Genomic DNA, 12,335 nt, shown 5'->3' on the forward strand with positions numbered 1-12,335 from the left:
AGTTTGGCAAGAGCTAAACAGGATGGCTTCTGTGTTGTCAATATTGAGTTCAAGGAAGTTGTTTCTTATCTCAGACAATATTGCCTAAATTGGGACAAGACAGTGGTATTAGAGGAATTAATAGATGCTTATATGAAGACTTGTTTACTTTTTAAAAGCGTATTAAAATCAGAATAGTTTCCTTTTATTAGTACAGAAATTCGTGGTTATCAGTCATATTCCGTGTCATTCCATGTTTAAATGCCCGGGAATCCCTTGTACGTTAAGGAACCTTTAAAAATGCAAGTCTAATAAAACGGGACATTTAATACAATAGCAAAATACTGCGGATGCTGGAAATCAGAAGTAACAACAGAAAATGCTGGAAACACTCAGCAGGTCAGGCAGCACCGTGGAGAGAGAAACAGAGTTAACCATTTCAGTTCGGTGACCCTTCTTCAGAATATGTTATAATTATTCTCTCTCCTCCGCAATTTTCCAGCTGACTTTGGATCTACCAGCGCGCACGCGCATTGCTGGGACCAGCGAGGGGTAGTGCGCATGTGCAGGGGGAGTTCGCGGCCTGGCGCTCGGGCTCCGGCTGTCTTGGGAGCGGCCCGCGGACCATGTCGGCTGCCCCGGGGGCCACCTGAATATGAGGTCCCACACCTCGTACATCGGGCGGCCGTGGATTGTGGAGCTGCTGCTGACATACGGAGCAGCCAAGAACCAACACAGGCCGGCGCCAGCTCAAGTTATTGAGGTAAAGTAGCCGATATTGGGAGGGAACCAGCTGTCGCTTAAATCCAGCGGCAGGTAGTCAGTAATGACACACCAGGCTTTGTCACTCGCCCTCATTGAAAACCTCGCCAACTAATAAGAAAGGAGAAAAGGAAAGGCTTGCATTTGTATAGCGCCTTTCACGACCACCTGACGTCTCAAAGCGCTTTACAGCCAAAGAAGTACTTCTGGAGTGTAGTCACTGTTGTAATGTAGGAAACGCGGCAGCCAATTTGCGCACAGCAAGCTCCCACAAACAGTAATGTGATAATGACTAGATAACCTTTTAGTGATGTTGATTGAGGGATAAATATTGGCCAGGACACCGGGGATAACTCCCCTGCTCTTCGGAATAGTGCTATGGGATCTTTTACATCCACCTTTCGGGGGCAGACAGGGCCTCGGTTTAACGTCTCATCCGAAAGACGGCACCTCCGACAGTGCAGCACTCCCTCGGTACTGCACAGGAGTGTCAGCCTGGATTTGTGTGCTCAAGTCTCTGGAGTGATACTTGAACCCACAACCCTCTGACTGAGAGGTGAGGGTGCTACCAACTGAACCACGGCTGACTCAGTAAACAAACACCGTAATAAAATTTGTTTTAATACCCTGGAATCCCTTGTACATTAAGGAACTTTTATAAGTGCAATTTGTTTAGAATACAGCACCCTTGGGTGGGTGCCTGAGTATTGGAGTTGGAGGTCTGATCTGCAGCGAGTTTAGTAAACTTTGGTGTCAAATCAATGCAAATTGTTGTCTGCTGCTGTGGAAATGAAAATTGAAATAACTGATCTGCTGGTTAAAAGGAGACATTGGTGGTGTTCTAGGAGCATGCTTCTGATGTGCATTGTCACCTTGGTTCAGTTGCTAGCACCCTTGTCTCTGTTAGAAAGTTGGGAGTTCAAACTCCACAGCAGGACTTGAGAACATAATCTAGGATGACACTCCAATGCAACACTGAATACAGCAAATACTACAAAAGTGCAATACTGAGAGAGTGCACTATTGTCTGGTCTTTTTTTTTGCCAAACCAAACTCTGGGCATCTTTTTCTGGTGGTTTAGGTGGGCATTTGAGATCTCAGCACAATTTGAAGAATTGTCCTGACGTCTAGGCAAACATTTCTTCCTCAAACAGCAAGAAGCTCATTATCTGGCCATTGTGTCAGCCTTGGCTCTGGTAGCATCCACCTCTGAGTCAGAAAGTCAAGGGTTCAAGCCCCACTCCAGAGACTTGAGCACATAATCTAGGCTGATACTTCAGTGCAGTACTGAGTGAATGTTCACGGTCAAATAAGATGTTAAACCATCTCCAGTAGACATAAAAGATCCCATGGTAATATTTGAAAAAAGAGGAGGGGAGTTCTGTTGTTCTGGCCAATACTTATCCTCAACCAACATCACTAAAACAGATAATCTGGTCATTTATCTCACTGCTGTTTGTAGGACCTTGCTGCATTCAAATTGGCTTCTGTATTACCCTACATTACAAAGTGAGTATACTTCAAAAGTACTTAATTAACTGGTGAAGTGCTTTGGGACGTCGTGAGGATGTGGAAAAGGTCATATAAATGCAACTACAACAACTTGCATTTATATAGCACCTTTAACATAGTAAAACATCCTTAGGTGCTTCACAGGAGCATTATCAAACAAAATTTGACACCGAGCCACATAAGGAGATGTTAGCAGATGACCAGCTTGTTGAAGAAGTAGGTTTTAAGGAGCATCTTAAAGGAGGTGGAGAGATTTAGGGAGGGAATTCCAGAGCTTAGCAATTTTAGACAGCTGAAGGCACGGCTGCCAGCGGTGGAGCGATGAAAATTGGGGATGTGTGAGAGGCCAGAAATGATGGAGAGCAGAGCTCTCAGAGGGTTGTCGGGCTGGCGAAGGTTCTTCTTCTTAGGCAGTCCCTCGGAACCGAGGATGACTTGCTTCCACATTAAAAATGAGTTCGCAGGTGACTGATGAGTCCAATGCGGGACCTACAGTCTCTGTCACAGGTGGGGCAGACGGTGGTTGAAGGGGCGGGTGGGTGGGATGCTTGGGTTGACGTGCGCTCCTTGAGCTGCCTGTGCTTGGCTTCTGCTTGCTCCCGGCGAAGAGACTCGAGGTGTTCGGCGCCTTCCCAGATGCTTCTCCTCCACTTTGTGTGGTCTTGGGCCAGGGATTCCCAGGTGTTGGTGGGGATGTTGCACTTTTTCAAGGAGGCTTTGAGGGTGTCCTTGAAGTGTTTCCTCTGTCCACCTGGGGCTCTCTTGCCGTGCCGGAGCTCTGAGTAGAGCGCATGTTTTGGGAGTCTCGTATCGGGCATGCGGACAATGTGACCCGTCCATCGGAGCTGATCGAGCGTGGTCAAAGCTTTGATGCTGGGGATGTTGGCCTGAGCAAGAACACTGACGGTGTGCCTATCCTGACACTGGATTTGCAGGATCTTGCGGAGGCAGCGTTGGTGGTACCTCTCCAGTGCTTTGAGGTGCCTGCTGTACACGGTCCATGTCTCTGAGGCATACAGCAGGGCGGGTATCACTGCTGCTCTGTAGACCATGAGCTTAGTGCCGGGTTTGAGGTTTTGGTCTTCAAACACTCTCTTCCTCAGGCGACCGAAGGCTGCACTGGCACACTGGCAGAAGGTTACAGAGATAGGGATGGGGTGAGGCCATGGAGTGATTTGAAAACATAGATGAGAATTTTAAAATTGAGGCGTTGCCAGACTGGGAGCCAGTGCAGGTCAGCGAGTACAATGGTGATGGTGAATGGGACTTGGTGCGAGTTAGGATACAGGCAGCAGAGTTTTGGATGAGCTTGTTTATGGAGGGTGCAAGTTGGGAGGCCGGCCAAGAGAGCATTGATAAAACTGAGCTCAGAGGTAACAGATGCACGGATGAGGGCTTCAGCAGTAGATGAGCTGAGAACATAAGAATTAGGAGCAGGAGTAGGCCATACGACCCTTCGAGCCATTCAATAAGATCATTGCTGATCTTCGACCTCAACTCTGCTTTTCCACCCGATCCCCATATCCCTTGATTTCCCCTAGAGTCCAAAAATCTATCTGTTTCAGCCTTGAATATACTCAACGACTCAGCATCCACAGCCCTTTGGGATAGGGAACTCCAAAGATTCACAACCCTCTGAGTAAAGAAATTCCTCCTCATTTCAGTCTTAAATGGCCAACCCCGTATCCTGTGACTATGTCCCCTAGTTCTAGACTCGCCAGCCAGGAGAACCAACCTCTCAGTATCTACCCTGTCAATCCCCCTCAGAATCATGTATGTTTCAATGAGATCACCTCTCTTCTAAATGCCAGAGAGTATAGGAAGGGGTGGAGCTGGGCGATGTTACGGAGGTGGAAGTAGGTGGTGTTGGTGATTTTTTTTTTTCTCATTCACGGGATGTGGGCATTGCAGGTGAGGGCAACATTTATTACCCATCCCTAATTGCCCTTGAGAAGGTGGTGGTGAGCTGCTGCCTTGAGCCACTGCAGTCTGAGGTGAAGGTGCTCCCACAGTTCTGTTAGGGAGTTAGTTCCAGGATTTTGACCCAGCGACGATGAAGGAATGGTGATATATTTCCAACTTGTGACTCTATAAGTCAGGATGGTGTGTGACTTGGAGGTGATGGTGTTCCCATGCGCCTGCTGCCCTTGTCCTTCTAGGTGGTAGAGGTCGTGGGTTTGGGAGGTGCAATTGGAAATGCCTTGACAAGTTGCTGCAGTGCATCTTGTAGATGGTACACACTGCAGCCACTGTACGCCGGTGGTGGAGGGAGTGAATGTTTAAGGTGGTGGATGGGGTGCCAATCAAGCGGGCTGCTTTGTCCTGGATGGTGTCGAGCTTCTTGAGTGTTGTTGGAGCTACACTCATCCAGGCAAGTGCATCACACTCCTGATTTGTGCCTTGTAGATAGAGAATATATGTGGTCGGAATGCAAGCTTGTTCTTTCATTCATCTCATTTCTCTTTCTGGGATCTTGGTGAAAAATGGCTCTGCATTTCAAAATGCTTTGATATATTTCTGACAGATGTAATAAGAAAGAAAGAACTTGCATTTCTGTAGCACCTTTCATGGCCTCAGGACGTCCCAAAGTGCTTCACAGCCAGTGAAGTTCTTTTGAAATGTAGTCACTGTTGTAATAAGGAACTAAATCAATGCCTTTCTTTTACTTGCCCAGCTTCTTGGCAGCAAAGATGTGAATTCAGGCTGGCTGAAGAATTGTATCATCAAACCTAGCACATAAGATTACGAATCAGAGAAGTGCAGACCTAAGTCATCAATCGGCCAGTTTGCAGTTCTTTTCATACGAACATGCGAATTAGGAGCAGGAGTAGGCCCCTCGAGCCTGCTCCGCCATTCAATAAGATCATGGCTGATCCGATTACTGCCTACATTCCTGCCTACCCCTGATAACCTTTCACCCCCTTGCTTATCAAGAATCTATTTACCTCTGCCTTAAAAATATTCAAAGACTCTGCTTCCACCGCCCTCTGAGGAAGAGAGTTCCAAAGACACACGACCCTCTGTGAGGAAAAAATGTCTCCTCATCTCTGTCTTAAATGGGCAACCCCTTATTTTTAAACAGTGACCCCTAGTTCTAGATTCTCCCACAAGAGGAACCATCCTCTCCACATCCACCCTGTCCAGACCCCTCAGGATCTTATATGTTTCAATTACTTCCTGCACATGATGCTTGTGTTGGTGTGATTGAGTGTTAAAACATTTATGTGATTATTTGATTGTTTCTATGTGGGCTTTGTCAGTCTTGTGCCAGTTGCTTCCTTTTTCAGCTGTTGACAGACTGGGGATGAATGTTCAGATATTAGGTTTGCAGACACCAAAATACTGATTCCTTGAAGGCCAAGTATCAGATGGCTGAATATGATCAGGAAAACCTTCATCAACCTGCCAATGGCTCCGATACAAACTGGCACTCGAGACCAAGGAATTGGATTTATATAGCAGCACTTCCATCTCAACTGTCAGGCAATTGGAGTTACGCACATTCTCCCTCATCTGTTGCAATTAGATTTCCACAGTTCTGAAGATTGCCAAGGAATTGGTTTTGGAATACAATTGCACAATCAAATTATAAATGATTTGTCTGCAAAAAAAAAAAGTGATACCTTCAGGCAGTGATGGATTTAACAAAACCTCAGCACAATGGACAACATTATTAAAAATGTAACTTTATGTGCTGTACAGATTAAATCAGTGAGCAGAGCAGTCTCCAAACAGGCCATTTTCTTGCAAACAATTAATCCTTGGGACCCTAGATTTTCAATGTGGAGTCTCCCGTCTCTTAAAATGAAGCAATACTTTGGGGTGACAGGAAGATATGTTTATGCTTCTATCCGATCAGTCACTTTAGTTGGGTAGCTGGGGACCTGCTGCCTGGCCTACAGGGATTGAAAGGGAGGAAAGAGAAACACTGGCAGATTATTTCATACTGTTTTGTGGCCCATAATTTGTTTATGGGTTCTCTTATGCTTGCTTGTGTAATTAGCTCAGTGCATCAGTATGTAATGTAATTGGCCTGTCTCAAGGTTTCCTGGCCTTGATCTGTGTTAATTTCAGTCCCTGTGGTATATAATGAAATATATACATTGCTTACTGAAACATAAATATAATTTTTCCTTTTTTGCCTCCTCTTTAAATGTTGACTAGTTGCTACAGTGCGTAAGGTTCCACAGACACCCTCCTCCAGCCCTACACTTTGTGGTACTTCACACTGGTGTCCATTATTCATCGTTGAGTTTTCGTAGTGTATGTTGGCTGGTATTTGACCACAGCTGAACCTGATCCACACATGTGCACTTGCAGCCATGATCACTGTATAGTGATAATGAGGATAGTGCATTTGGTTAGAAGCCTGGCCTTTCTTAGACCTCTGCAACCAGGGTTTAAACCAACTGATGTCCTCTTGCCAGCTGCAAGAACACTAAGTGAAATGAGTTTGGGGCAATGTTGAGGCAGAGTCAGCCCAGTTCCTTGTAGAGGTAGGCCCACACTGCAGAACTGCCCATGATGGCAACCTTGGAGGGGAGGTGAGGCTCATTGTCATGACCTTAGTACTCCATATCTCTATAACCTCCTCCAGCCCTACAACCCCTGCGATCTCTGCATTCCTCCAATTCTGGCCTCTTGCGCATCCCCGATTTTAATTGCTCCACCATCAGCGGCTGTGCCTTCAGCTGCCTAGGCTCTACGCTCAGGAATTCTTTCCCTAAACCTCTCCACCTCTCTACCTCTCTCTCCTCCTTTAAGACACTCTTTAAAACCTACCTCTGTGACCAAGTCATCTGTTCTAATATCTATGTGGCTTGGTGTCAAATTTTGTTTGATAGCGCTCCGGTGAAGCGCCGTGGGACGTTTTACTACATTAAAGGCACTATATAAAGGTAAGTTGTTGCTGTTGTCTGACGAATATCATTTAATTCATCACAGACCAAGGAATTAACCTGGCCCTTGCTTGATTTGAATAGCTGAATGAATAATTTGTTAAATCATTGTGAAGTGAATACAGTTAAAACTAAAATGTACACAAAAACATATACCATATGTTGAAAATGCTTCATTGTATACTTATGCATGTAGTACAGTACTCTGCAATGCTTATACTATGTGGTGAAATATAAATATTGCATTTTAACATAGAAACACAAATAGCAGAACATTAACAAACACTCTGAAGTATGCCAAAGTAAAATGTTTATAAATTCTAATCATCCATAACAGAATTCAATTTGAAATCATGGCCTTGCAAAATTGTATTGTAGTTTATTTTGGATAAAGATGTGAAAGGAAATACCATGTTATTCACCTCAGTGAAAGGTTCTCACGGGATACAAATCTCAGCTTGTGACTTGATTGATTTTATTGTGTAAGACTATAGGCATAACCCCTCATATGCAGGACCACTGTTTCGACGACTGATAAAATTGAATAGTGCAAGTCAACTCTCTCCATTTTTTCATGAAGACCTCAAATCACTGGCTTTGGCCATAGGATTTTACCATAGGCTCCATTGTTGCTGGGAATGACTTATTTTTGTCAACACAATTTGAAAGAAGCAGAAGATTTTAAATGAGGAAAATGAGAGAATTGAAGAAAATTACTTGATTAATTTAGATGAAATAGGATTGATTTTTTTCTTTACAAGAATGTGTCTGCCCCTTTCACTCACCAATATATATGCTTCAACCGTAAGAAACGATGTCGTTCCACACAGGATCAGAAATTTGGTTTTGCTCTCCATCATCTCTACTTTACACCATGATCTTAATCAGCTTTTGTCATTCGTATTGGCACCCTTCATAGTTTTGTAAAGTTTCTGTTTTGTAATGGGCAGTGTGTGAGCATTGTAAAGTAATCGTGATAGTAAATAAAAGACAGAAATGAATCACTCCTGTTCAGTCCACACACCTGAGATTTGAGGTGAGCTCTCTATAGATTGGCCCCAGTGTACCTTAGCCTCAATCTCCATCTCTAAAAAGTGCATTATATTGCAATATTTCTGTCTTGCACATCAGTTATCTTTGCCAGCCTGCTTGGTGCCATACTGGTCAGGTTTGTGTTGTGGACTTGTGTCTGCTTGGAATGGGATTGAGGTCTAACTAAATTGACCTCGCTTATGAACCTAACAGTGGCTGGAGCAAAGTCAGATCATCAGTCTGGCTGGATTCAAACCTAAATTATAGTGATGGCAATACATTTTGACACTCAGTGCATGTATACCATCTTTGTTAAATATCTTTTGAAAATGTATGTGTACCCATGTTCAAATTGTGTTAAATCGACCAACTTGGTTTGGATCAAATTTTTTAATTTGATACTGCCCTGTAGATGCAATATACTCTGCAGCTTATTTAATAACAGTTTCAGAAATGGGACCAGATGCTTGTTAACAGCACATGCTGAGCTGAAGTAGGCAGCCATCTGCGAGTCTCAATCAGCAGACTTCTGTTCCTGTTTGAATCTGCAATGGGTGGGTGAATTTTTGTTGAGTTTTCTTTATTAACACTGAAGTATTCTATTAGTGGAAACACTGTTTGAGGTGTCGTTGTCAGCTCGATGTATGTATTGCTGTTCATTCAGGCTTTGAAAATGTCTTCTGCCATTAATGAGCTGATGACATAAACGCCATAATATTGTGCAATTATTTTTTGAATTAAATCGTGCAAACCTATATTGTCTACAAAAATGCCTTGCCGTAAACTGTGCATATTAAACGGTAGAAAAATGCAGACATAACAGATACTGTACTGAATTTCAACAATGTACAAAAAACATCCATCAAATGCAACCCCTAATGGTTTTAGCTGTTAAATGCATTAACTTCAGATTGCAAATTGCATTATGCTTGCCAACCAGTTGGGACTTATGCTGATGTGCACATTGATATCTTGTAATAATGGCACAGTGTCTTAAGTGTTCACATTATGAGTATATGACTAATCAAGTGTGGGTGTTGACTGTGTTGTATAATTTGTTGTACATTTGTTTTATGTCTGTGTTATATGTATTACTGATTTGGAAAGGGCAGGAATTTATATTCCTTGTATTTATAAGCTTTTTGAAATCTCCAAATTTGGTGACAGAAATCTGAGTATCTTCCTTTTAACTGTATAAACTTTTGCTGGAAATGTGCCGCCTTGGCTTTTGGCCATAGTCAGGTGCCGATGAGATTTTTGAGGCTGAGTGCAACTTTATTCATAAGCTGCCACCTTTAATTAATTCCTGCATGTGTTTGTACACCTAGCACTTAGAATGTTGTCTCCACGTTGACTTGTGTGAGTGAACAGCTTGACTGCTGTCTTGCTCTCCTCTCGGAGATGATGTTTGAGATACTATGTTGTCAAGTATTATTGATGGTCTATGTAACTATACAGAAGAATATATTGACTCGAATCATAAGTCATGCCACAGAGGTAGCAGAAAATAAGTACATTTTAGGATGGTACTGGTTATCTTTCACAGAACAAAGTAATTGGAAGTGATTTAATTTTGAGCAGTTACTGAAATTGAATAGCACTGTATTAGATTCCCTGTCTCGATTTAGTGCTCTTTACTATATTCAGCTACAGGAATCCTGCTTTTCTCAGTCATGCATTTGACAATTTGGTACTATATTAGCGATTAATCAAATTGAGTTAAAGTTGTTTGTCAAGTAGAAGCTTTGTTGTGAAATTGATGCTCCCAAATGTCCGATTAGTAATTGCAACATGAGTTTTGAGAATATGACCTTAAGTGAGGTTCAATTACATGTGTGGGTTTCTTTATAGTTTGTTCCACCTGAGAGCTGGATGAAAGAAGCTGAATATGAACCTGCTGCCATTGTCCACATATCAGATCTCAAACACAGCATTAAGGCTGTGGTGACAAAAGGAGCCAAACGTGACCTGGAGCAGTAAGTGATTACAAATAAAAATTCAGATTTCTGTTGCTTTATGTAGTAATTACATTTTTGATGACCTTAGAAGGACTAACTCCTTAGACAGTACAGCATATAGTCAATGCAAAAAATCCAACTATACGCTTATCTATCTATTCTGCGTGTAAAAAAAACCTTATGTCCAGCATGCATCCATCACACTTGAAAAGTGTTACTCCTCAAATTGTCATGTATGAAAGTGTATGTCACACTAGCGCTTGCTTGATTGAAATACCATATTCAACAGCAACAAATCGCAACTGAACAGCTAGAACATCTGCCAATAAGCAAAAGGAGCATTTTTTTTTTTTGAAAGGAGAATTTAAAAAGGAAATCATCAACAATAAGCCTCTAATTGAGTTCAGGTTTAATTGTTTTTTGCCTACTACCATTTCTTGCGTAGTGCCTTCTGGTGGGCTTTCCAGCATTAAAGTTATGCCCTATAACACATGTAATTCTCTCTTAATTTAAAAAAAAAAAAAAAATTTCTTTTATACTGGGCCCAGTTATGTATGCACAACCTTCAACCATACGCGGTTCTCACTTGCATGATTGGGAGAACACTCCTGTCGTGATCCTCTAACTCAACAGGAGATGTCCAGTTCTGTTTCTAATTACATAACAATCACCAGAGGCGCAGTGATTTATTTATATCCGTCTGTGATACAACAACAACTTGCATTTATATAGCACCTTTAACGTAGTAAAACGTCCCAAGTGTTACGGGACAACAAATTGACACCGAGCCACATAAGAAATTAGGACAGATAGATACAGGAAACTCTTTTTTTTTATCCGGCACCGGCGTGGTGCCGGTTTATCAAAAAGTCTGGATTACCGAGAGCTATAGTTAAAAGGTACGAGAGCTGAGAGCTCCATATACAGCAACAAACCCAGGCTTCCCTGTTGCTTAGCAACAGGTGCAGGAACAATGGCCACAAGATCCAAACGTCCCTGTTGCTTAGCAACAGCTGCAGCCACACCCGATTGCACAGCCACAGATCGAGGAATGGCCAGTAATATGAAGTAAAACTTACCTGAACCTACTCCTGAATTTTACCGGTTAACCGAGATTTCCGATTATTTAGGTGCCGGTAAATCGAGAGTTTCCTGTAGGTTTTAAGGAGCGTCTTAAAGGAGGAAAGCGAGGTAGAGGTGTCCAGGGAGGGAGTTCCAGAGCTTAGGGCCTAGGCAGCTGAAGGCACGGCCACCGCTGGTTGAGTGATTATAATCAGGGATGGTCAAGAGGGCAGAATTTGAGGAGCACAGATATCGTGGGGAGGGGGGGGGGTTTGTGGGCTGAAGGAGATTACAGAGATAGGGAGGGGCGAGGCCGTGGAGGGATTTGAAAACAAGGATGAGAATTTTGAAATCGTGTTGCTTAACCGGGAGCCAATGTAGGTTAGCGAGCACAGGGGTGATGGGTGAATGGGACTTGGTGCGAGTGACATGGGCAGCTGAATTTTGGATGACCTTAAGTTTACGTAGGGTGGAATGTGGGAGGCCAGCCAGGAGTGCGTTGGAATAATCAAGTTTAGAGGTAACAAAGGCATGGATGAGGGTTTCAGCAGCGGATGAGCTGAGACGGGGCGGAGACGGGCAATGTTACGGAGGTGGAAATAGGCGGTCTTAGTTATGCCACGGATATGTGGTCGGAAGCTCCTTTCCGGGTCAAATATGACACCAAGTTTGCGAACAGTGTGGTTCGGCCTCCGATAGATGCGAGGGAGCGGAATAGAGTCGGTGGCTAGGGAACGGAGTTAGTGGTGGGGCCCGAAGACAATGGCTTCGGTCTTCCCAATATTTAATTGGAGAAAATTTCTGCTCATCCAGTACTGGATGTCGGACAAGCAGTGTGTCAATTTAGAGACCGTGGAGGGGTCGAGCGAAGTGGTGCTCAAGTAGAGCTGGGTGTCATCAGCATACATGTGGAAACTGATGCCGTGTTTTCAGATGATGTCGCCAAGTGGCAGCATATAGATGAGAAATAGGAGGGGGCCAAGGATAGATCCTTGGGGGACCCCAGAGGTAACAATGCAGGAGTGAGAAGAGAAGCCATTGCAGGTGATTTTCTGGCTACGATTAGATAGATAAGAATGGAACCAGGCGAGTGCAGTCCCACCCAGTTGGCCGATGGTGGAGAGGCGTTGGA

At 43.6% G+C, this 12,335-nt stretch overlaps 1 protein-coding gene across 2 annotated transcripts in view; it reads left to right on the forward strand.

The window, feature by feature from the left end:
- Window positions 1-478: 478 nt before the first annotated feature.
- The window catches only part of acd (ACD shelterin complex subunit and telomerase recruitment factor), a 70,194-nt gene continuing 58,337 nt past the window's right edge, over window positions 479-12,335 (forward strand). For both annotated transcript variants that reach the window (XM_085991323.1, XM_085991325.1), the window contains exons 1-2: window positions 479-742; window positions 10,035-10,159. In XM_085991323.1, coding sequence (XP_085847449.1) covers window positions 635-742; window positions 10,035-10,159 — 233 coding nt within the window. In that variant the 5' untranslated portion in view covers window positions 479-634. The remainder of the gene's footprint in view (window positions 743-10,034; window positions 10,160-12,335) is intronic.

Source organism: Somniosus microcephalus, chromosome 6 (genome assembly GCF_052327205.1).
Source record: "Somniosus microcephalus isolate GS21.2 chromosome 6, FLI_Smic_1.0, whole genome shotgun sequence".
NCBI lineage: Eukaryota > Metazoa > Chordata > Chondrichthyes > Squaliformes > Somniosidae > Somniosus > Somniosus microcephalus.